The following is a 25,719-nucleotide window of genomic DNA, read 5'->3' as shown; positions in this document are numbered from 1 at the left end:
CTGCTCCCACTTCTAGTAGATTTATTTATAGTAACTTTCTAGGGTTATGTTTTAAGTTTTAATCCATTTTGGGTTGATTTTTGTATGTGGTGGGAGATAAGGGTCCAATTTTATGTGTCTGCAAGTGGATGCTCAGGTTTCTCAACACCATTTGCTGCAGACACTGTCTTTACCCATTACGAGTTCTTGGAAATGTCTACCTATAGAGTTTTATTTTGTTTTGTTTTAAAACATGAGTGGGTGTTAAATATCTAAATCTGTTAAGATAGTCATAATGGTTTTATATCATTTTAATTGGCTACTATGATGAATTACCTATGCATATTTTAATATTAAATTATTCTTATATACTTAAATAGAACATGTAAGTAAAGTAATAGGTAAACAATTATAAATCTAAAAATTTGTACTGTAAAATACTGCCTTTATCTGTTTCATGTATTTCATGTTAAAAAAAAAGACTGGCTGCCAGTTTAACTTTGGAAACCCTAGGACAACACAGTCTCATGAAGGACTCTCTACTCAATTCTCAGACATTCCTACTGTCTGAATTATACTCTATCAGTTTTTCTAATCCTACCAGAAAAAGAAGCTTCCATTAGATGTTAATTCAACATGACAGGGTGCAGAACTGGAATCAGATAAGCAGGTGCTAAGTGACAGAGAGAAGTTCTTGGCTTTGAAGAAATGCTGAGGTCTTCAAGTCATAAGAATGTAAGATTATCATTTATCACAATAAGATTCACCATAGATAGATGTGACACAAACAAAGGAACTCTTAAAAATTAGGAAAGTAGAAAATGAAAACTGTTCCCAGAAAGCTGACCCCAGGAGAAAAAAAAAAAAGTAATACAAGAGAGCATCCTCATTTTCCTTTTTATTTAATCAAAGACTGGTGGATAAACATAAATACAGCACAATTACTTCAGATCATTCTTCATATTGTATACACACAGACCAATGAACGAAATCTGAAAGAAACTTGCAGTCAGCAATGAAATGCATACAGCTTTTTCTTCCCTCGCTCAAAAAAAATTTTTTAAACACACAAACTTAGAATCTCATCAGCACACATTCTCCTGTGACAAATGATTCAGACATAAATAGTGGGTGCAAAGAAACTATAAAGCTAACTTATATATAACCTTTGTTAATGAAAAAACAGAAGCAGCCATAATGATTAAGATACATTCAGTTACTGATAACTAGTTGTACCCTAAGGGCATTATCAAAAGAGAAATCGTGCTGCAGAGAAAAGCTATATTTACATACACAATGAGAAAATAAACTGCAAGATTAACGCATGCATGTTTAATACTGGGAAAATCACAGCCCTCCAAAATTTCTCCACATTTGTTATAAAAGCCCTCTGCACTCAACTAAAATTAAAATGATCTTAAAAGGATAATACTTGTAAAGTTTAAGTCTTTTCAGCCACAGAAACTGCAATGGAAATAAATGTTCAGAGTCATTTTCAAAACAAAAACAAAAATCTATTCTTCTGATGACATGCATGATTAAAAGGTCTATGCAAGATACATTGCTCTACATTCCCAATGACTAGGAAAAAAAACCTCAAGTCAATTTTTAGTTTGCAGATGGTCAAAGGATTTTGTATTCCGTATTCCAGCAGGAGTTCAAATCTTCTGGATCTTTTCACCAACAACTACTGGATTTTCTTTTCTGATTTTCTCAGCAGCATCAGCTTTGTAATTGTAAGAGCAATTGTGCACATCTGAGTAACGGTGTACACCACAGTAAACATTTCCACACCGGCATTCAAACCCTGAAAATGGATTAATACACATACATGAGCTGGATGGAAGGGCAAAACACTGAAGTTTCTTTGACATTATTAATGCTAAACACCACCACATATGTAAGGCAGCAATCGGAACCACACACTCATTCTAAGTAACAGTTTCAGGACCTACATTCTCAAGGTTGACTGACTAGTAGGTGTATACTCTATTTATGAATGAAGGTTTGTACCAGAGTAAGTACTAACCATTACCCTGAGTTCAAGTTTCTTGCCTATGATATGGCCACAATTACTTCCTATCAAGAACACAGGTGCAACATCAAAATGATTTTCCAATCCAATAATGCAATGTAAAAATAAGCCTACTATCAGAAGACAATGTTAACATTTAATTAAGAAAGATCAAGTTAAACCTCTGAAAGAACTGTTCACAAATAATTCGGTATCCATATTCGCTTTTCTCTGCTAACCTCCAATGCAGGTGTGATCTGTACTTTTGCTGAGCTTTTTAGGTAAGAGTGTGAGATCTAGAGTTGGGCTGCCTAAGTATTACTCTATTTACTAATGGAGACAAATTACTGAGCCTCTCTGAGCCTCAGTTTCTGAATCTGTAATTTTGGAATAATAAGTTCCTGTAAGGATTACATGAGGAATGTATCAAGTGCTTAATATATAGTAAATACACAAAGTTAAGTGCTACTTAATTTTAGGGAGATGCTGAAAGAGCTGAAGCCAAAATAAAGACGTAATTGCTATGCATAGTTTTTATATAAAATTGGTCCTATCCCCCCAAATTAGATGAAATTGTTGGAAGTGAAGCACAGGAATCAGGATTTTAAACATCGGCATTTTACATTCACTTACTTTTTGCCTCAAGACCATATTTTGCAACTTCTTAATGATAAAGTTAAATGAAGCAAACAGTAACTCTAGATTAGACTGACAGAAGATAAAATCTACTAAATTTCAGCCTTCTATTCATGAAGTCTGAGAGTTTATGAGATTAGAGAGACTGTATTTGGTAGAAATGAGTGTATTTTAAAATGTCTTATTTGTTCACTTCTATTAAATACACCTTTGAAAAGGTATGGTCTGAAACATTTTTGGTATCAGACTCTTCACCTCCTTTCTTCTTTATTTCTAACTCATTTCTTAGCAAAAAGTAATCTTCTAAAAAGCATTAATTTTGCTCAAAAATATTACATAGACTTCTCTGTACGCAAATCAAGTTTTTATGTCGACTTGCACAAAAGTTGGCGGGGAGTACGCCAAACAATAGATGAGTATTCACAGCTGCACTTGCATGCTTTTCTTGCCAGGCCTCTACTCCCCTTCTTTTATGTTAATTAATTACCCTATTCCCTGAATTTCCAGAGCTGACCGTCCTTAATATATTTTCTCTCCTACAAATTTTTTTTACTCCCTTTTAAAAAGTTTATGTTTTAATTTGCTATAGGACATATGTGCTGGTTGGAGACAGACAGAGAGAGGAAGTGAGAAATCACCCCCAAAGGGGACGGTCACACTGCAGTCCCTTCTCCAGTCTCCACTTGGGATTCTGGGCATGCACGTACATACACCTGGCTTGTTTTTCAAGTCACTAGGTCTGAGACTTGAACTGGACAGTCAGTCATGTGGGATCCAGCCACCTTAACCACCAAAGATGTCACTTTCATAAATGACACAGTGAGAGCAAGAGTGCGTGTGCATCCCCAAAACACTCTTGAACACCATGATCCACACCCAGCCTCAGCCAGCTCCAGATCATGGGCATGTATGTGCCAGCTTACTCCAGAAGGTCTCTGAACCAGAACCTGAAACCCTCCCATATGGGTCAGTCTTAGAACATCGTGTTTTACCACAGTGCCACAACCTGGCCCCCTTTCTCCCTCTCTTCATAACAATACCATCTGATAGCTACCATTATCGTAGCCAACATACATTGATTATACCAAGATATACCGAATCAGGCCCACTGCTTACTTCCTTAACTCACTGGGCCTCCACGACAACCTGTGATTAGTCCATTTTACGCGGAGCTCGTCATGTACTTGAATTCTCTTTAACAAGGATCCTTATCTTTGCCCTTCCACAGCACCTGGCACACTGCCCTCACTTATCTCATACTCTTGAATTCAGCTGAAATACATTTTTAAAAGAAAGTTTTTCATTTCATTTTTAGGTACATAATTGATACTATTTTTATTTAAGAAAATTTAAAAGCTGAAGCGTATTCAGTATTAACTCTAGTGGGAACAGAAACAACAGATGTAAGTCATGAATTATTTTATAATATAATCTTAATTTTAAAGCTTTTGATTTAGGTCCTTACCAGTAAGTCCCACTTTTTTCCTGCACATGAAACAGCGATTCTTTTTTTGTTTTGGTTTTTCAAGAGACTTGCTTTGCTCTTCAGATGACTGCTGTGCCGTATCTGATACTGATGCTGACAAAAACAAGAAGGGGGTAAATTTAAATGATTTGATAAGGTTTAGATGTGCAAATGGTTGGTGTCTCCCACCCAACTTCCACTTACCTGCTATTTAGAAGATATTTGAGACATTTATTTATTAGCATGAAAAGATGTTCACATTAAATTACAAAGCTGTTTATAAAATATGACCCTTTTATTGTTAAATGTATATATAGTATATGCAGAAAATCATCTAAAATAGAGATTTTCTCCTGATTAAACTGTATTTTCTAATTTTTCTGATAATGTATTTGACCAATAAAAGGCACACACACACATATTACCAGGGTCATCTAAGGGAAAGCGCAAGAAAATAGCCATATGCAAACTTCTTAATACTGTCTGGAGTCAAATTATGTACATTTCTAAGAAAACAACAACAAAAAGGTCAAACCAAGATTCTGAGAAATACTAAGTATGTTTGAAGTTCTTACAATGTTTCACATAAAAGCCTTCAAAATGTTAGAAATAGAACTGATGCAAAGAATTTTACAATGATAATTAAGATAATAAACTGATGTTTTTATGCACTGAAACCAAGAGCATATGTATAAAGGTTGCAGTCATATTACTACTCTTAAGTCCTAACTGACGTGTCCCCTCCTCCTGTCACTAACCACCCTGCCCATACTGAATGCTGTCACCAGAGACAGAATCTATGACATGACCTTGTCGATGTGGCACTTTGCTCTGAAACAGTGAGTGAACTGCCATGGGTCAAGGGCTTCACCTCTTCAACTCTATCACTGACTAGCCCTACCCAAAGAACCCACTGCTTTACCAGTCTAAACTGGGGATATGCCATGCACCTTTGTTCATACCTCTTATAATTGATCCACAAAAGGGCTTCCCTTCTCCCTCAAACTAGGTTTCTTTCTTTTTTAAAGCCATGGTCAAATTCCCCTCCCTTCTCTCAGTAGTCCTCTGCAGCTTCTCAGTGATTACTCCTAACATCCTTATCAAATACTGGCACTTCTCATGAGCCCCCTCTTCAATCCTTGCTTTAATCTGCTGCCTTACATGAAAACCTAGGGTATCTCTATCGATGTTTAAAATTCTCCAGTGGCTCTCCACTAATGCACAGCATAAAGCCCAGAGACCCTTTGATTTCCTTGGTCCTCTTTCCTTTAGCCTCACCATTTACCGCTCCTTAACAATCCTCCATGCTTCAGCCATACTGAAGAATACTTGCAGTTTTGTTTCTCTGGACATACCAAACCCTCTTACCTCTGGGCTTTGGTATAGGTTGTCCTTTCCATTCAGAAAACAAGAAGGGTATCTTCTTGTTCCTTCTTTTACCTGGCGGGATCCAATTTGTCTTTCTTCCTTAAGCTTATTTAGTTGGTTCTTACTCCACTGCCTGTCCCCCAACCTTGGAATGGGAAACCCAACTATGTGCTCCATAGCACTTTCCACACCATTAGAATGGCCTGTTTGACTTAAGCTAGCTTAACTGAATTCTCTGAGGGCAGAAATCAGTCCTGCTTATCCCTAATACCAGTGCTCATCCCATTGCCTCCTACTAATGTACACAGCAGGCACTAAATAAGAAATAATAAATTGAGTTCTGAATTGTTCACCTATGTGCCCCACTTCCCCAACCACACTATAAGCTCGCTGAGGATCTCCACACCTGTCACAGGGAGCTACCCAAAGTAGATGCTCAAACATTTGCTGTGATGGTGTCTAACTGTCTTATGTTAACACATCATCTCATATTTCAACAAATACAACAAAAGGCAAAACCTAGCAAACTAACAAGTAAATATGCACCAACAAGGAGCTCCACAGCATGATTACTCCACCTAGATGTGCCGCAGCTAGACAGGAAATAGTTCTAGTCATATAAACACTTTATTTTTGAAAGAGAACATGAGCACATCAAACCGTTTACTGTCAATAAATAAATATCCTCAGCATGCAACTCCATGGCAGCAGGGGCTGAAGGCTCTGTTTACTGTTATCAGATAAGGTTTGCCTATTTAGAGCGCAAAGAGTTTAACTTGAATCAGAAATGAACCTGTTACATCTATATTCTCCTTGAACTCTCTAAGCCATAGTATCTAACTATTCTCCAAAAACAGTCTCATATTCAAATAAACTAATAAAGATAATACTTTAAATGGCAGTAACACTATAAAAAGATTGCAGAGTGTTTTTAAACAAAACTGGTTTAACTACTGTGATATCAACTTTAAATGGTATCTGAAAATGAAGACAAATTAAAATACATACATCTGTATTCTCAACAAAGACATTTCACAAAATTAATTCTAAAGACCTAACGCTAAGGATTTTCTTTTAACTGAGGCAAATGGACAACCTTTAAAGTTAAACATCAGCAAGCTATTTAAGTTTAAAAGCTAGAACTTGAATTTGGGTCCAGTAAACATCAGTTATGTCCCCATGAGACTAAGGTAACCTCGGTTTACCTGAAACTAGTAGCTGATAGCCTGAATTTACTAAATGGTCACCAAATGAATTCATGAGTAAGACAAGAGAATAATCTGTGTAAATCCATAATTCTGAGAAACTACCCTGTTTCCTCAGTTTATATGTGAGATCTAAGATCAAAGAATGCCTTATCAAAATCTAGTTATTTAAAAAAGACAACTCAGTCTTTAAAGGGCCATACAGTGGCCAAAAGACTATAACCTTATTGGACATAAGGCCCAAATATGCACAGTTTCCTCATGACTATGTACTCCTTCATAATGTGAAATGCAAACTGGAAATAGAGACTGCCTACTTGTTAATGATTAAGAATGTGTGAATGCCTATGTTACAAACTGGTCCTAAAAGTCTCTTTGGGAGCTCCATGTGATAGCATAAGCCTGTGGAACAAGCTGTAGAGAACCTGCTAACTTAACTTTAAGTGGGCATTCCAACCAGACAAAGCCTACTAGCCACTACTGTTAAGATACTCCAAAAAAGCATCGGGCAGGTAAAATTAGCTTAACTACCCACATGGAAGATCACATTCAAGAGGAACAAGGCCCTCTGCTCCTGGTCCTGTAAAAAAAAAAAAAAAAAAAAAAAAAAAAAAAAAAAAAGTACCACCAGTTACATGGCTTTCAAAACAGAAATCTTTTATTCCACAGTTCTAGAGGGTAGAAGTGTGAAGTCAAGGCTTCAGCAGGGCTGCGCATCCTCTGAGACTGCATAGACTCTGTCGGAAAAAGGGCGCTAGCTTTGGGGCCTGAAAAAAAAAAAAAAAAAAAAAAAAAAGAAAGAGAGAGAGAGAGAAAAGAAAAAAGTGCGCAAATATTAACAACAAGTACATAAAACTATTTAGGACTACATCACTGTGTATACAAGGTTACTCACATACACAGGGTACTCAATACACAGTGAAAAATAAAACCGAAAGTAATGACATTAATAGTTAACTCCCAAACATCATTTTGTCGTATCTACTTGGCCTGGCAGGAAACACACAATTATCTAAGTATTACACATCCTTTCCTTAAAAAGTTGTGACAAGTCTTGTTCAAAAATGAGACTAAGAGATTTGAGGTTAGCCATTATTTCTGTTCATATCTGTACAACCAGTGCTGGCAGACCAAACATTCAATAGATACCTACTGAATAAGGTATACTTTTACAATAACCCATTGAGATAAAATTCATGTCAGCTCTTTGGATCTCACTTTTTATATGCAAAATGAGGGCACAGACTGAATGAAATACTAGTTGAAATAAGTCACATCTCAAAAATTCCTTATAAAATGAGAAAAATCTTAAGACAAAAAATGTGCCTGTGTTAGTAGCAACATCCACAAGAAATATGAGTCATATATTTAATTTTATATTGTCTAGTAAAAACCAGTAATACAAAAATATTAAATATTTTACATTTCTCAGAGTTATCATCTTCAAAACCCAGTGTACACAATATACCTACCATGGAACTACCATGTAAAAATGTACTAAAATTCTCATTTTGGACTACCTTTCAAGAATTCAATAGCTATATGAAGCTCATAAATAAAGTCATGCTGTAATTCCAGTTTCCCTCAAATTTTCTGATTTCTCCTGGTTTACTTGCTTGAACTGGCCACTTCAGGGACTGTCTGCTCACTACTTCTCAAATTTCGTGTTTTCTGTACCTGTGTGCTTTTGTTCTCACCATTTCTCCTCCAGCAAGAGCCTGCTTACTTTTTTTTAAACCATAAAATTTACCCTTAAAAATACACGATTCAGTAGTTTTAGTATATATATTCTCATGGTTGTGAAATTATCACCACCATCTATTACAGAGCATTTTATTCACTCTAAAGAAAACCTCGCACCCATTAGGAATCACTCCCCACTCGCCACATCCCCCAGCGCCTCACAACTACTAGCTCTTTGTGGGCAGAATGGACTACTTTGGACATACCATCTAAATGGAATCATCCAATATGTGGCCTTTTGTACCTGCCTTCTTTTCCTTAGCAAAATGTTTCCAAGGTTCACCTACGTTGTCACATATGTCAGACTTCTCTTACTTTCTGTGGCGGAAAAATAGTCCAGTGTATGGATATATTGTATGCTTTTATCTAGTTATCTGTTGATGACAACCCCTCCTGGGTTGTTTCCACTTTTTGGTAATTACAGATAATTCTGTTCAACTGTACAAGTTTTTGTACATATTTTCTATTCTCTTAGGAATGAAAACTGCTGGTTCTCATGGTAACTTTGTTTAAATCTTTCAGTAACTGCTAGATTGTTTTCCAAAGCAATTGCACCATTTTTAATTCCCAACAGCAATGTACGAAGGTCGAGATTTCTCCACATCCTTGGTAATACTTCTTACGGTTACTGACCTCAGTTATCCTAGAGAGTGTGAAGTACTGTCTCATTCTGGTTTTGATTTGTATTTCCCAACTGACTAATCATTTTGACATCTTTTTAGGTGCTTATAGGCAACTTGTATATCTTCTATGAAGAAATGTTTACTCAAATCCTTCTATTCTTTTTTTAATTTTTTTTAATTTATTTTTTTAAATTTTTTTTCTGACAGGTTTTCGCTATAGGGCGCATGCGCTCGCCAGACAGAGAGAGACAGAGAGACAGAAAGCAAGAAATCACCCCCCCAGGGGGGATGGCCATGCCACAATCCCTTCTCCTCCATTCTCCTCTCGGGATCTTGGGCATGCACGCACACAGCACACACGCCCGGCGTGACTTCTAAGCCCCCGGGTCTGGGACATGAACCGCAGTCGACTATGTGGGAATCCAGCGACACAGCCATTACGCTAACTGCTGGTTCCCAAATCCTTCTATTCTTCAACTGGGTTGTCTTATTAAAAAAAAATTTTTTTGTACATACTCTCATTAGACATACAACTTGCAAATATTTTCTCCCATTCTGTGGACTGCTTTTTCCACTCTCTTGAATAATGTCCTTTGGAAAAAAAAAAAAGGTTTTAATCTTGATGTAGTCTGACTAATTCTTATTGGCTGCTTGTGTGTTAGGAATTATATCTAAGACACTATATAATGAAAGGTCACAAAAATTTATACCCATTTTAAGAGTTTTATACTCTTAGCTCTTCTATTTATTCAGCTCTTTTATATATTTTTGGGTGAATTTTTGCATATGATATGAAATAGAAGTCCAATTCATTCTTTCGAATGTGGATAGCAGGCTGTCCTCAATATCGTTTGTAGAAAAGATTACTACTTTCCCATGAAGTGGTATTGGCACCTTTTCTGAAAATCAACTGCCCATAAATACAATTGTATTTCTGGACTCACATGTCTATTCTGCTGCTGCTGAGCCTCATGCCAGTATCACACAGCCTTGATTAGTTCAGTTTATAGTGTCTGACATCAGAAATTTTCAGTACTCCAATTTAGTTTTTTTATTCCTTTCTAAAATTGTTTTAGCTATCTCTCCCATTCTTCAAAATTACAAGACATTCTGATTTTTTTTAAAGCCTACACAGCCTTCTTAAATTAGTCCAAAAGGGACTGCTCCCCTTTGACTGCTCTATGATGATGATTTGATAATTCAACTTTGTATAAAGTCAGGAACCCTCAGAGCTGGAAAGAGCCTAAGAATTCTAGTTCACCCTGCCACACAATGCAGCATTCCCTCCTATGGTGTCTTAACAGTAACTGTCTTCCCAGAATGCTTCAGTGATGCATAGGTCATCATCTTAATACATGATTTCAGTCTACTGATGGAAAGCTACAAAATGATCTACTTCTAAGCCCCCTATAACTCCCAAATCACTTTGGTATTATACAGAATAAAAATATCTTTCACAGCTTATGAAGCTCACTTCACCTCTGTTTTCTCAGTAACTTTTAACACACTGTAAGGCGAACATGGTTATTAATTCTCCTTTAAAAGTCACAAAAATGAGGCTCAAGGAAGTTCTGTGGGGGTGTTTAGGTAAGATATGAGAACAGAATCTGTGAAACTCCATATTCTTTTTACAATGGCCCAAGACCTCAGGGACTGAGAGGCTAGTGCAAGGGCAGCATGTCGGTTCAATAAGGCAGACTGATCAAGAATAATTGTTTAGAGTGCACCAAAATGCTTAGAAGCTAGCTTTCAACAAGAAATATGACTTTCATTCCTAACTGACACTATATAAATGAGGCACTGCATTTTGTAAAATTAAGAGTAAGAAACATCCTGAAATATACTAAATTCTCAGTAAATAGGAAAACTTCTTCAGACCCCTGAGGCCAAAATGAAAGCAGTACCATCCACCTGGGGGCAGCATAGCCTCATTTATAAGCGAACACCTGTACTGAAAAAAGCTATTCTGAAAACTCCAACATAGTGTTAGGAAATGCTTGGTTTAGAAATGCAGCTGCTACTCATATACCCTCTTCCATCTGGGGTGGTCTGCCTGTCTAAATTAATTTCCCTTGAGGGAGGCATATGGAGTAATAAGTAAGACGACAGATACCTAGGTAGCTTGCCAAACCAACTGAGACTACCCTGGGAACTGAGAGGGACTAGACGTGTCAACAAGAACATACATATCAATGCCCCAGTCCAACATACACAACTGTCTAGTAGGAAGAACACGGGCCGAGAGGCAGGTGCCTGGGTTTTGGTTCTAGCTCTGATAAACATAAGTCAGAGAAAGAGAGATTTTTTTTGTCTCTTTATTATCCATTTATTTAATAGATGAAAAATGTCTCTTTTATTTGTTCCTATCAAACAAAATCATAACTGCATACATGTGTGTGCAACACACACACATTTATATTTGTGTGTACTTATAATAAAAGGCATTATTAATTCAACAATAGAAGTTGAAGCATTTTTAAACACTAAGCTAAGAGATTTTATACATTGAAAATGAATCCCCTTACACTCAGATGAAATATACCTGATTTGTCAGATTCTGCTATGCTAAAATTATAAATGCTATAAGTTTTTATTTTAAAAAAATTTAAAAAGATTTATTCATTTTATTTATTTTAATTTGACTGGGGATAGGGGCAGAGAGAGAGAGAATGAGAAAGCAAGCCACCAGGTCTGGGACTCAAACCACAGTCAGTCATATGGGAGTCCAGTGCCCTTAACTACCACGCCAGCTGCTGGCCCCAAATGCTAGCTTTTGAAAGGTACTTAAAAGTTAATACTGATTTACCTAAAAGTCATCAAAATCATGAAAAAGAAAAAAAATATATATATATATATTTCCAAAACCCTCTATAATTTCTCCTAATACAACATCATGATCAACTCTGAATTAATGCACTCAGGCTAGGTGGAGAAAATATTGTTCTCAATTATCACCAACAGTATAAAACACTTCATTATAGTACTTTTATCAACCAATAACCTTTACTCTTTCTCAAACTTGTACAATTGCTACTGTAACCTTAAACTTTATACATTTTTTCCTTTCACTTAAAACAATTATTTATTTAATTTGATTCCTTCTTCTTATTTTTAAAATTTGCTACAGGGCACGTGTGCTCACCAGAGTGAATGAGAAAAGGCGAAATGGAAAGTAAGAAAATAAACTGCCAACTCTGGGACTTCAACCATGGTTGGCCATATGGGAGTCCAGCACCTTAATCACCATGACACCTCATGGTCCCTACACATTTTTTTCAATGCCAACGTTCTTTTTTGATTTTTCTTTTAGAGATTTTGCTATCTTCAGGGCACAGGTGCTCTCGAGAGAGACAGAGAGAGAGAGACAGAAAGTGAGAATTCACCCCCCGTAGGGGATGGGAATGCTGCAATCCCTTCTTCCTCATTTTCCTCTTAAGACTTGGGGCATGTATGCACACATGGCCAGCGTGAGTTTCAGGCTGCTAGGTCTGGGACTCAAACCGCACTCGACCACATGGGAGTCCAGTGCCCAAACCACTATACCATCTGCTGGCCCCCCTTTTCTAGGTTTTTGCCATAGGGTATGTGTATTTGCTGGAGACAGAGACAGACAAGAGAGAAAAGAAAAAGGAAAATGAGAAACCACCTCCTAAGGGAGGTGGTCATGCCGCAATTGCCTTTCTTCCCTTCTCCTTGGATTTTATACATACACACACGTACCCAGAGTCATTTTCAAGCCTTCAGGTCCAGAACATGAACCAGACAGCTGACCATAGGGGAATCCAGCACCTTAACCACCATGCCACCTGTTGGCCCTCAATGCCAATATTCTAAAATTTGCTTTATCATAATACATAAATAATGCCTTCCTTCCCTAATTATTTCTCTCTCTCTCTCTTAAAACCACTAAATAACCCTGCATTTCTCTCTCTGTCTCTGTATCTCTCTGGTGAACCCTGTAGCAAAATATTAGGAAATAATAATGATAAATTAAACTGCATGGATAATTCTTTAAAAAAAAATTCTCTTTTGGCATCTTAGGCCTGAAACCAAGGATCTAGATGCTGCTTTTTCCCCTTCACTGGATCATCCTCCTGCTTGCTCCTTTGTTTTTAAACTCTTATTTTTCAATCTATGCTGAGGACTTCAAATCTCAGGTATAAGTGATCACTCCACCTATTTAAATGTCTACTAGCTACTTACAATCTCCAGTGAGCTCTTCCAATTTTGAAACTGAACCACTTCCAGTTTACTGTATCTAAAATTGTCTGATACATTACCTTTTTCAGCCTCCTGTCTAAAGCAAACACACCATTGCCACTATCATAACATAGGAAGCTTTGACAAAACCTGTGTTCACTGAGTCAATAACTGAATCTTGAAATTTTTTTCCTTATTTCCCATGTCCAGTAGATAAATAAATCTTGGATTATTTGTTCTATTTCTGCTTTTAAAATCTCTCTCCTCTTGGACCTCTCTTAAATTTTTCTATTAAATGGGGACCAGCAGTTGGTGTAATGGCTGTGTCACTGGACTCCCATGTATTCGACTGTGGTTCAAGACCCGGACTCGGTGGCTTATACTTATGCCGGGCGCATGTGCATGCATGCCTAAGATCCTGAGAGGAGAATGGAGGGGAAGGGACTGCGGCATGGCCATCCCCCCAGGAGGTGATTTCTCGCTGTCTCTCTGTCTTTCTGGTGAGCACACGCACCCTATAGCAAAAACCTCTCAAAAAAAAATTCTATTAAACAAAACAATAAAAATGACTCCCTTAAATATTTATACATTTATATCAATATGCTAGGTGGACAGTAATAAACTACTTACGTAGGCTGCAGAGCACATTTTCTTGTTATAGCAAAATATACTCTAATAGGCAATTATGTTAAACATTTACTGGGCATGAAATCACAACATGGAGAACTGGCTAAGTTATCAAAATTTAAAACTTGGCAAACTTAAACTAAGCCTGCCAATCCATGACCACTATGTGAATACCACACACAATGGAAGCTCTTTTGCAAGGGCAAATTCTCTCTTTAAATCATATCATACTAAGCTTGTCTTTCCAGAGCATCCTTCCTCAGTTTAGCATACTGTTTCCACACACTGATCAAATATAAGTAACGAAGCACGGATTATTCAACATCCTCCTAAATGGTCTCCTCTCTACTACTTTTCCCCACTAAGAAAGCCTTCACGGGCAGTTTCAACTATTCCTAGTCACTGTGATCCACAGAATGGGGATATAAGGAGCCCAGGCAGGACTACCGGCACTGCACTGTATGCACAAGGTAACTGAACGTGACCACGGTACTGTAAGCCATCAATGGGGAAAAAAGGGTGATTGCCAGCCAAGTTGTACAGTCTCTCAAATAATCGAGAGTCAAAACCCCAAAGAAAGTAGGTGCTGTAGTGTGTATCTGCAATCCCAGCTACTCAGGAGGCTGAGGCAGGAGGACAGCCTGGCAACACGGGAGCTTCTGTCTCCAAAACAATGAAAACTCAGAACAAAAACCAAGAGAAAGAGAATCCTCTCAAACTAGTAGCCCCAGTGCTAGAAGAAGTAAATTTTAGATTTAAACTGGCCAAGATAATATAAAAGAAGGGACCAGCAGTTAGCGTAATGGCTATGTTGCTGAACTCCCATGTAGTCGACCGCGGTTCAAGTCCCGGACCCGGTGGCTTAAAACTCACGCTGGGCACTTGTGCGTGTGTGTCCAAGATCTGGAGAGGACAAGGTTGGAGAAGAGATTGCGGCATGGCCATCCCCCCCCCCGGGGGGTGATTTCTTGCTTTCTGTCTCTCTGTCTCTCTGTCTAGCGAGCACACATGGCCTATAGCAAAAACCTCTCCAAAAACAAAAAAATAAAAAAGTAAAAGAAGAGTGTAACACTGCCATATTCACTTAACTATATTTTTTAAACTAAACAAATTTTGAATTTTCTGTTTATACTGAAGACATAATTATATGTAAGTGGGAAATCATTCCAAAAATTTCAGTCAATACTCAAGGATATAAAATATTCTATTCATGAGAAAAATAATATAAAGCTATGCATTTTTAGCAGGCAAAAAAAAAGGTGTTTTTTTGTTTTTTTGTTTGTTTGTTTTTAAATACATGCACCTAGGACAGTGTTTGTTTGGCTTATAACACTCAGATGTTAAATACAAGATAAAAATCATGCTAGTTCATTTGCAAACCTTGCAGATCTTCTGTTTCAGGTACTGCTTTGTCCACAGATGTACTGTCCAGTTGGGAAGATGCTACAGATTCTGATAAAAGTGACTGATTTGATACAGGGCTAGAAAAGCAAAAATGTTTCCATTTTAAAAGATGATCTCAACACATGATTATTAACTGAAGTGATACAATAAAAGTTCAACATATTTTAACAGATACTTAAGAATACAGAGATGCTTTTTATAACTTAAACACAATCACAGAACTTTGAAACTGGAAAACAATTCTGAAGTTTACTGCTTCAGAAACAAAGTACTAGTGTGTGTCCATCGTGTATTGCCAGTATGTGCATTCACTAAATGAAAATTAGCATGACAAAGATGTGCTTATGGAACCCTAATGCAAAGGAGTAAATGATATTCTGGTATAGCAGAACTGAATGTCTCCAAGGATTAACTGGAAAAGGAATCACAGTGTAAATGCTTTATATATTGCTTCCTAACAGAATAAAAATAAAAAAATATTTCTATATGCAGGCTTCTAAATACTGTACTTTAAAGTAAAAACAAATATACTACCATACAAACTGAGTATTATATGTATTAAACAAAGAGAACCTGTGACAACAATGCATTTTTAAATAAAGTACTAATACTTAACAGAATAAGACTAAAACTTAAACAATTAACGAGCTTCGAAGTGACTTCGGGAGTAGGTTAGAATTCATTAGGAGGAAAAATAAAAGAAAAAACACCTGAAAAGGACATCTAAGGCTTAAAGATAATTCCCAATACTACCCAACATAAAAACAATAAAAAGTTTTTTCTAACTAGTGAATAATAACCAGACTGATACAATTTTAAGCTAGTGGCTTCATATCATTTTCCTTGTAGATCTGATCAAAAATAAAATACATTCTTTATTTTTCATTAGCTATCCAATTCTAATTCAGAGACGTCACCTTACCTTGGCTGCATAGATGAAGACGTAGAGTCTAATGCTGACTGAGTTTCTGGGATGCTGCCATCTGTGCACTGAGCCGGTAAAGATTCAGACAGACTACTGACAGAAGTTGCTGTAACACCACCACATTTCATATTAGTCATTCTGGGTAGTCTAAGACTTTATCTTAAGAAAAAAAAATCAGCTTTCTACAAAATACAGTATATAAATTTTGTTTTACTATGTAATACACTGGCTTATTTTTAAAATTACATTATTTCAGTAATTTGCCAATGAAAAATACTTTAACGAACCAAACTATATACAAACTCTATGTACTACTGTAATAAACTACACCTATTTCTCAGGACTAAATATGGCCTAAACCCAAATCCTTTAATTCACAAACATCTTGTAAGTACTAGTATAAATGAGATATTTAAAGTAAAAGGTGAGCCAGTCAAGCAGCATGGTGGTTAGGGTGGCTAGACCCCACAAGGCCAACTATGAGGTTCGTAGCCCAGACCCAGCAGCTTGAAATACACACTGGGCACAGCTTGCATGCATGTCCAAAATCGGAGAATGAAGGAGAAGGGGTGTGGTGTGGCCACCCTCCCCCATGCTTTCTCACTCTGTCTCTTCTGGTGAGCACACATACCCTATAGCAAGACTAACTAAAATAAAATAGAATGTAATTCAGCAGTAAGGCAGACATAGGTTGAGAATTAAAATCTGTGCTCCGCACACTAGATTATATTCTTTTCCCTGTACTTCATAAGATAAAAATGTAGACAATTTAATTTAAAAACAGTAATTTATATTCATTTGATTTTAGCCTTAGAAACTTTGAAGAAGTTTCAATCAAATGGTTCTAGTTTTTGGATTAGACATGACACAATGACAAAAACGAACCCACACATGTGCAAAAAAAATTTTTTTAAAGTTTTTGCCATAGGGTGTGTGTGCTTGCTAGAGAGAGCGAGCAAGAAATCAAGTGAGAAATCACATGAGGGGATGGCCATGCCGCAATCTTTTCTCTTCCATTCTCCTCCTGGGATTTTGGGCACACATGCACACATGCCTGACATGACATGATCTTCAAGCCGCCAGGTCTGGGACCTGATCTGTGGTTGACTACGGGAATCCTGTGCCTTAGCCACTTACTGGATCCCCCCCAGTACAAAATTTTAAATAAACTAAGTAACAGCTTACACTTCCATTAATCACAAAAATCTATACAAGTAGGTATGAATCTATGTGAGAACGGCACTAGATGAATTGTGGACCCTTTCTTTTGCAAAACCTTATACTCAGAATCCTCATACTTCTTACACAACTACTAAAATAAAAGACCACCTAGTTCCAGGAAAATCCTTTGACACAAAATAGCACACACAAAAAAGACAATAACCTCAATTAAAAAGCACCAAAAAAAAAAAAAACACAAGCAAACAAACAAAAAAACAAAACAGAAAACCTCAAGTTAACCAGGGTTGAACATCCCTTACTCGAGTTAAATTTGCTATGTCCTCTCCTTTCTAATGGAATATGGCTTCCTTTAAAGATAGCTATGAATATCTTTAATCCACTGCTTCCTTCAACAACTACCTTGGCTGTAAAAGTTACCCCAGATAAAGAACCAAGGTCCTCTTACAGCCCTCACTCCCTGACTTTACTTTCCAAGACAGCTCTATACACTTGAGGTGGGCCAAGAAGATAATAATTATTTCTACAGCACAGCAAGACCATGAAATTCATTTACAGTCTTTTCAACGAACAAGGGTCCTCTTACTCCTGACTCTTCACCACTGATGGTCAGAGAAAATTTTACTGATGTGAATGTGGTTATGCAAGTACAATGCACACAGACAAGACTCTAAAAAGGCATCGAGTACAGTGGGTTTCCCAAGTGTACTTTAATTATGAACACTGCTGTGTTTTAACAGAATTACTTACCAGGTGGGCTTATTCTACCATTACTACTATTCTGTCTTTGAAGATGTTCTTTATAGCATACTGAACACATGCCATTTGTGCGAGGGTTTCCATAGAATCCGCAGCCAGTGGAACAAAGCATAGGCACTTGGCTGTGATTAGTTTCTTGAGCCATGTTCCTCTGTTGCACACCTGAAATTTATACAGAATTAGCTCAGAATCAGATATAAAACTTCAATCCTACATTATATATCCTATTTTATATAATAAAAGAACAAACCCACATTTTAAACCATTCTCTACAACTGTCCCAAGTCCTATGGCTAAAGTTAAGAGAAGACAAAAATAAAGACCAAAAGGACACACGTTAAACTCTCACCACAATGCACTCTGCACAAGCTAGTCTGTAGCAGCTAGAAGTATAAGAACTTCTAGAGAAAGGTATTTGCTTGCAACACTTCATACTGCTAGAAAGTTAAGGAAAATTATTTTAAGTCTAGAATTCAGTTTGAATTCTAGTATTGGAGAAATTACACACTGTAAGATTATCATATTTATTTAATTTTTCAGTATTTAAATGTCTGCTTGAGGTTCACATTAATATGTATCATATACTCTGTTAGGAAAGCATTTAACATAATATTAATACTGGAGAAGATACAGAGAACTGGGCAGAATGTTGGTGAAATAAGAATCTGGTTCAATCTTTCTGGAAGCAACTGAGAAATGCATCTCAAGAGCACAAAACAAGTACTGGTCTCTGAACCAGTCATTCTCCTAAAACAGTATATTCATATAACTAGAGTATACATAGTATATATATACTAGTATAACTAGAGTATAATCAGAAAAAGAATGAAGAATAATACACAAGTGGTATGCTTCACAGCATCTAATAAGAAAAATGGATTTTGCTTTTTTAAGACAAAGTCTGTCTATGCCATGTTCCTCCTGTCTCACTCTGCGTCTGAGGCAGCTGGGACTAACGTGTGCATGCCACAGCACCTGGTTGACTTCAGGAAAATAGATTTTTCTTTTTTTTAAAAAAGCATGGTACATATTAGTGACAGAAGTAACGTAGTCAATGAAAACATTTTAGAAAATACTTTTTGAGGGCCAGCAGGTGGTGTGGTTTAGGAGCTGGATTCCCGTATGACCAACTGCCGTTCAAGTCCCAGACCTGGTGGCTTGAAAATCACACCAGGCACATATGCATACATGCCCCAAATCCTGAGAGAACAGGAGAGAAAGGACTGTGGTGTGGCCACCCCCTTTGGAGGGTAATTTCTCTCTTTTCTCTTCCTTCACGCACATGCGCCCGGCTGAGTTCTAAGTCACCGGGTCCGGGACACGAACTGCGCGCGGTCAACTACGTGGGAGTCCAGCGACATAGCCATTATGCTAACTGCTGGTTCCCTATTTTCTCTTCTGTCTCTCTCTTGTGAGCACATGTACCATATGGCAAAAACCTTAATAAAAAAAAAAAACTTTTTGATGAAGGAAAATGCTGATAATAAAGGAAAAGACATACACAAAAATTACACACAATATGTTGCCAATTAGGACAAAAAGAACATTTATCAATCATCAAACAAACATAACAACAAACCCGTGAAGAACAAATCCATGAAGGACAAGGCTAATAGCTGATTGTTTTCCCTGATTTGTACTTTTTTTTGTACTTTTAAAATTCCGTAAAACAAAAATGGTACTGTCTAACTGGAGGAAGAACAACGTTTTAATACTATTAAAATTTAAAAACTGAAATTAGAAACTAATAGAAAAGGCATCGGGACCAGGCAAGAGATGCTGGAACTGAGGAAGCAGGAACCACATGAAGGCAATAATCAATTACAGCAGATGGAGGAACCCCATGTGCTGTTTCTCCCATAAAGCACGTGGTTCTCTGGCATGAATACCATGACAGAAGGTAATAACAGGCTCTCTTATTAAAAAAAACAACGGCCTTCTAAATGAAGTTTACCATAAAATCAGTGTGTATCTACATTCAAAGAACATGAAGAATGAGATCAACCAAAAGAGGGAAATATTTTTCCTTGAATTGACAACATTGGAGGAAAGAAAACATTCACCATTAACTCTTACCAGATTTTTTTTTTTCATCTAAATTATTTGAAAAGGCTGTTGCTGGTGAGGAGAATTTAATGCAAATTTCTGAGACAAAGGCAATAACCTCACTTGACTGAATTATAATACAACCCAGAAGGGTTTGTTAGTATTTGCCTTTAAAAAGAAATGTCCTAGAACTGAAGAGGGTATTTAGACCTTTTGCCTAGGAATTTGGGGTTTTGAAAAGCATCTTTCTTATTCTATAATGATAAGTGTCATTTTGAATTTCAAAATCCAATCTTTGCTCCCTTGTTCTGTATAAAATATGCTACTTCAGATCCTACTCTGCAGCAGCCATATAAAATATACATATTGAATTTAAAAAATGATGATGATGGTATAGAAAAGCCAATGTTGAATATTTGTCAGGGGAGTTTTTTTGCCTGTATTTATAAGGCAAGAAAAAACCCAGTCTGTAGCTTTTTAAGTAATGTTTGTCTGGTTTTGGTATCAGGGTAACTGCTCAAGGTCATGCAGGTAATGAATAAGTAACAGAGCTGGGACTCAGTCCAGGTAGCCTGCCTCCACAAAGTCCATGCTCTAAATCAGTGGTCTCAAAGTGTGGTCCAAAGACCTCTATGGAAATTGAATCTGCTTTCAAAAGAACACGAACAAGCTGTTTGCCTTTTTCAATTTACTGACAAGAGCACTAGCGGTATAAAGCAGAGGTGAACAAAAGCTGGAGCCTTATCAAGAAGCCAAAACAAGGCAGAGATATCAAACTATTCTTTTATCATGCTCACAGTAAAATTAATTAAATCTTAACACTGAACACACACTACTACGTTGTGTGGAAAATCTGGAAGCACATATGAAACAATCCTGCTGAATACAGAAGCATATAATGACTAAGGAAAAAGCACTTGCGGGGCCAGCCCTGTAGCACAGTGGGGCCAGCCCTGTAGCACAGTGGGTAAGGGAGGTGAATTCCACACGGCCAACCACGAGTTCAAACCCTGGCCTAGCAGCCAGGCATGTGTGGGCGCACCCCAAATCTCAACAGGATGTAGAAATAGAAAAGGGACTGTGGCATAACTATGTCCTATTGGTTTCTTCCTCCTCCTCTGTCTCTCCAGCTCTCTCTGGCAAGTGCGCATGCCCTCTGGAAATAAAAAGAAAAGGGCACTGTATAACTGAGTTATAGGCTGATTTAGTTATCCTTTTCATGAGACATGATTTTTTATTTGAAGAAATGACTGATAAACCAATTATTCAAACTTGTATACAGCACACATTTTCCTGAAAATGAAGTGCACCTGTTACTTCAAACAACTAACAGTATTTACTACCAAGGACGAAATCCAAGCATTCAATTAAAGGAAAAAAAAAAATGGAACCAGCAGATGGCATAATGGTTACACTGACAGACTCCCATGTAGTCGACTGTGGTTCAAGTTCCAGACCTGGAGGCTTAAAACTCACACCAGGTGTGTATGCAGGCAAGCCCAAAATCCCGAGAGAATAAAGGGGAAGGAATTGCGGCATGACCATCCGCCAGGGAGGTGGATTTCTCACTTTCTGTCTCTGTCTCTTCAATGAGCACATGCACTCTATAGCAAAAATTCCTCTCTCCTAAAAATAAAGCAAAACAAAACCTTAACAAATATGTCCCATATTTTGAGTTTCTGATGAGATCAGTAAGATAATGAAATTATGTTTGGTTGATACCATATCAACATTTGAAAGATCTTCATAAGTCGATGAACCAATATTTGCCACATGACCACATATGACTATACAAAACTATTCAAAGACAAACCAATGAATTTAATGATAAGACAAAAAGGTTTATATGGTTTGAGATTCTACATTGCAACTGCTCTTTAAAAAACTACCAATTGTCAAGTTTTAGTATTATGTCAAGAAAAACCTCTATTACCCAAAAAAGATTAAAATATTCCTTCCTTTTCCACCACATATAAGCCCAGATTGTCTTTATAACAAACACTGTAATAGACTGAATTTACAGGATCTGTGAAAATTTTCCAGTTGTTAAAAAGAAAAAAAAAAAAAAAAAAAGAAAATGAAAGAAACCTTATTTATCCATCTTTAGGCCACAAAATATACCTTTACATAAAAATTCAGAAAAAACAAAACCCATAAAGGATTAACTTAGTTTATATGAATGTGTAATGGCATAAACAGGATAGCTACAGAAAAACTGAAAGAAAGATCTGTTCTCCCTACCTTATCGGTAGATAAAATATTTGCAGGACACATCAGTCTGGCATTCAAATGATCAGTGAGGACAAGGAGCAAGAGAAAAGATTGAGAAGACAGAAAAACTCCTTAATTGTTGTGCTGTGGTATTATAAAGCTAAAAATCCAAGGAGACAAAACGAGTTTGCTATACCAGACATAAAGAAACACATTTATTAACATGGTATAAGTCTATGAATTGGAGAGAATTCATAAAATGTGAATTCCGACTATAACATTCATAACCAAAACCATAACTCATTATTCCCTCCAGCCTCCTAGACAGTATTTCAGTTTTTATTATTTGTATCTCATTTAATTCTCAAGAACTAATGCTCATGTTATTGATATTCCCATTTTAAAAATGATGAAACTGATACTCAAAAATTGACAATAATTTGTCCAAGGTTATTTATCAAGTAAAGAGCTAAAACAATGGCTCTTTGTCTGTCTAAAAAGTAAAGTGATGACCATCATGTCCATTGTATCTCCACCTATAATTCTGCCAGAATTCATGATTATTTTCATTTAAAGATTAAAATTTCATTCATTTATTCAATCTTAAGGCACTATGCAGCTTTAACTAGCTGCAATCACTCTTGAGAAAATTTTTTTCTTTATACTGTATTATCAGCATAAAAAATTCAAAATCACAAAGTTTAAGACTGCGAAAAAAATTCATTGCCAATTATTAAAATTCTGACCAAAAAAACCCCCCCAAAAAACCCCAGCAATAAATGAATGCAACACACAGATGCAATTATAATGGCAAATATATGTCAATTAAACCTAGTTCCCTTAGCTCCATTCCCTAGGATTAAGTTACCAAGTCCAATAATTTTCATTTTAAAATGTCTCATGCTCTTTTATTTTCCACTCCAGTTGTGAATTTCATTGCTTGGGTTATTTTAACAGTATTTCTTTCCGTCTTACTCCCCTTCGTCCAAATACATTTATTTAAATTCTCCTAAAATATCCAGTTCTCATGTTACTTATGTTTTAGTTACTATATAATAATTGCCCCAGAGAGAATTACTCAGTCCAGCACTCATGCTCTACATAATTTACTCTAACCAGTCTACTTTCCCTGGGAAACACTCTGTGTAAAGAAAATGGGCTTGGAGTTAGGTGGGCAGCAGTTTGAATCTCAGTTTTGACATTTTATTTACTGTAAGTGTCTGGGCATGTTACTGAACTTCCTATTCTCAACTCCTTAAGAGGATATTTTTATTATCTAGCTAACCAAATTAAATAACGCACACAGAAAGCATCTAGAGAGCACAAAGCAGAGGCTCAAATCACTGTTCCTACTGTGTTTTTCTTGAAAGTAGAGGGTCCTTTGCTTCCATCTCTTTGAAACGAATCATTCTCATTCTTCGAAGTGTGTTTCTAAGTCTCTTGTTTCTGCCTCTAACAAACAAGTCTATCTATTTTAAGAGCTCTGTTTTAAATACTACTTCTTCTGGGCCCATTTCTGTCCACCCTGATCCTCATCTGCTCTATTTTTTTTGTTTGTTTCTTCCTTCCTTTTTTTGGGGGGAGGGGGGAGTGGGGAAGAAGAGGTTTTTGCTATAAGATGCTTGCGCTTGCTGGAAAGACAAAGACAGAGACAGAAAGCAAGAAATCACCACCACACCACCACCCCCCCCCACCCCGAGGGATGGCCACAACACAAAACCTTCTCCTCTAGTATCCTCTCAGGATCTTGGGCACGCACGCACACACATCCAGCATGAGTTTAACCCGCCAGGTCCAGGACTCAAACCACACGGTCAACTACGTGGGAGTCCAGTGACGTAACCATTACACCATTTGCTGGTCCCATGTTTCTTCCATTTTTTCATGACGATGCAGGAAAGGGGTATAGATTCAGAGAGACAGAGACATGGTGGCTCAACAGGTACCATGATGCAATCTCTCTGAACCTGGGCTAGCCAGAACCACCAGTGCATGCACCTGCCCAGTGTGTACAGGTCCAACAAGGAACCAAACCTGCGATCCTTCATATTGCTTGAGCAGACTGTTACCACTACACTACCCAGCCTGCCTTCTGCTTTTTAACTTTTTAGTTATTTAATTACCAGAAGGCACATGAGCTTACCAGAGACAGAGAGGGAGGGAGGAGAAAGCGTCCCCCACTGGGATGTGGTCAGGCTGCAATCCCTTTTTCTTTCTTCATCCAGTAGGAATTTGGGGCATGCACACACATGTGTCTGGTGTGTTTTCAAGCTGTGGGGACTAGGATCTGAAACAAATGGTTGGCCATGCAGGATCCAGCTCCCTTAACCATTAGGCCATGGGGGTGGCCATCTATTCTTAAAGAAGTTATTTGTTATCATCCTCTGGGGCCTGTACTGGTACTAAGATGGAATAAGTACAACTGTTCTAAAACCTGAAGCTTTCCGGACCAGCAGTTAGCGTAATGGCTATGTTGCTGGACTCCCACGTAGTTGACTGCAGTTCAAGTCCCGGACCCTGTGACTTAAAACTCACGCCGGGCTCGTGTGCGTGCGTGCCCAAGATCCCGAGAGGAGAATGGAGAAGGGATTGTGGCGTGGCCATCCCCTCGGGGGGGGGTGGGGGGGGGGGGGTGATTTCTCGCTTTCTGTCTCTGTCTCTGTCTGTCTGTCTGGCGAGCGCACACGCCCTATAGCAAGAATCTTTCCAAAAAAAAGAATTAAGATAAAACCTGAAGCTTTCCGAGTGTCAACATGACATCACAAGTGGAAAATTCCACACTTCACGCAATGAGTCGCAGTTAAACTGTCGCAATACAAAAATATGTGTACAAGGTATTTATGAAACATGAGTGAATTCTGTGTTTAGACAGGTCCGATCCTCAAGATACCTAAAATGTAAAGTAAATATTCCAAAATCTGAATGATCCAAAAATTCATCTAGTCCCAATCACTTAGGAACAGACTTTCCTTTATTATTACCAGTGGTAAAATACACTACGATGTAAGCCTGATGCTGCTGATGGCCATCTCTGCAATAATGCAGAAAGAGCCTGCTTGAGAATTAGTAAGACGCAAAGGCCAAAGTGGGTAGGCTTGGGGAAGCCAAGGCAGAGAGGGCTTGATGTCCTGCATCCACCCTGCTAAGGTCTGTTCCAGCACCTGGGTTCCCTAGTTACGTGAGACAAAATTCTGGTATTGCTTCAGCTTGATCTGCATTGCTCTCACTTGCAATTCAAAGCCTTTGTAAATACCAGAATTAAGTGGTAGAAGTTGCTTTTCTAAAGCTCTCAAATCTAAAAGAATAACAAAGGCAGATCAAAATGAAGCAACCCT

At 37.5% G+C, this 25,719-nt stretch overlaps 1 protein-coding gene across 4 annotated transcripts in view; it reads right to left on the bottom strand.

Annotated features, from left to right (window-relative positions):
• Window positions 1–860: 860 nt before the first annotated feature.
• ZFAND6 (zinc finger AN1-type containing 6) overlaps window positions 861–25,719 on the bottom strand; it is a 49,898-nt gene continuing 25,039 nt past the window's right edge. For 2 of the 4 annotated variants that reach the window (XM_027769019.1, XM_027769017.1), the window contains 6 exons: window positions 18,119–18,289; window positions 16,187–16,295; window positions 15,241–15,341; window positions 7,203–7,247; window positions 4,095–4,208; window positions 861–1,786 (listed from right to left, as the gene is read on the bottom strand). In XM_027769019.1, coding sequence (XP_027624820.1) covers window positions 1,638–1,786; window positions 4,095–4,208; window positions 7,203–7,247; window positions 15,241–15,341; window positions 16,187–16,295; window positions 18,119–18,272 — 672 coding nt within the window. In that variant the 5' untranslated portion in view covers window positions 18,273–18,289 and the 3' untranslated portion in view covers window positions 861–1,637. Of the gene's footprint in view, window positions 1,787–4,094; window positions 4,209–7,202; window positions 7,248–15,240; window positions 15,342–16,186; window positions 16,296–18,118; window positions 18,290–22,414; window positions 22,452–25,719 lie in introns of all 4 variants that reach the window. The other 2 variants (XM_027769018.1, XM_006142637.3) reach the window with 2 other exon arrangements.

The sequence above is a fragment of the Tupaia chinensis genome, unplaced genomic scaffold (assembly GCF_000334495.1).
Source record: "Tupaia chinensis unplaced genomic scaffold, TupChi_1.0 Scaffold000078_1, whole genome shotgun sequence".
NCBI classification, from domain to species: domain Eukaryota; kingdom Metazoa; phylum Chordata; class Mammalia; order Scandentia; family Tupaiidae; genus Tupaia; species Tupaia belangeri.
The sequence above is the reverse complement of the archived record's forward strand: the minus strand, read 5'-3'. Positions and strand labels throughout refer to the sequence as shown.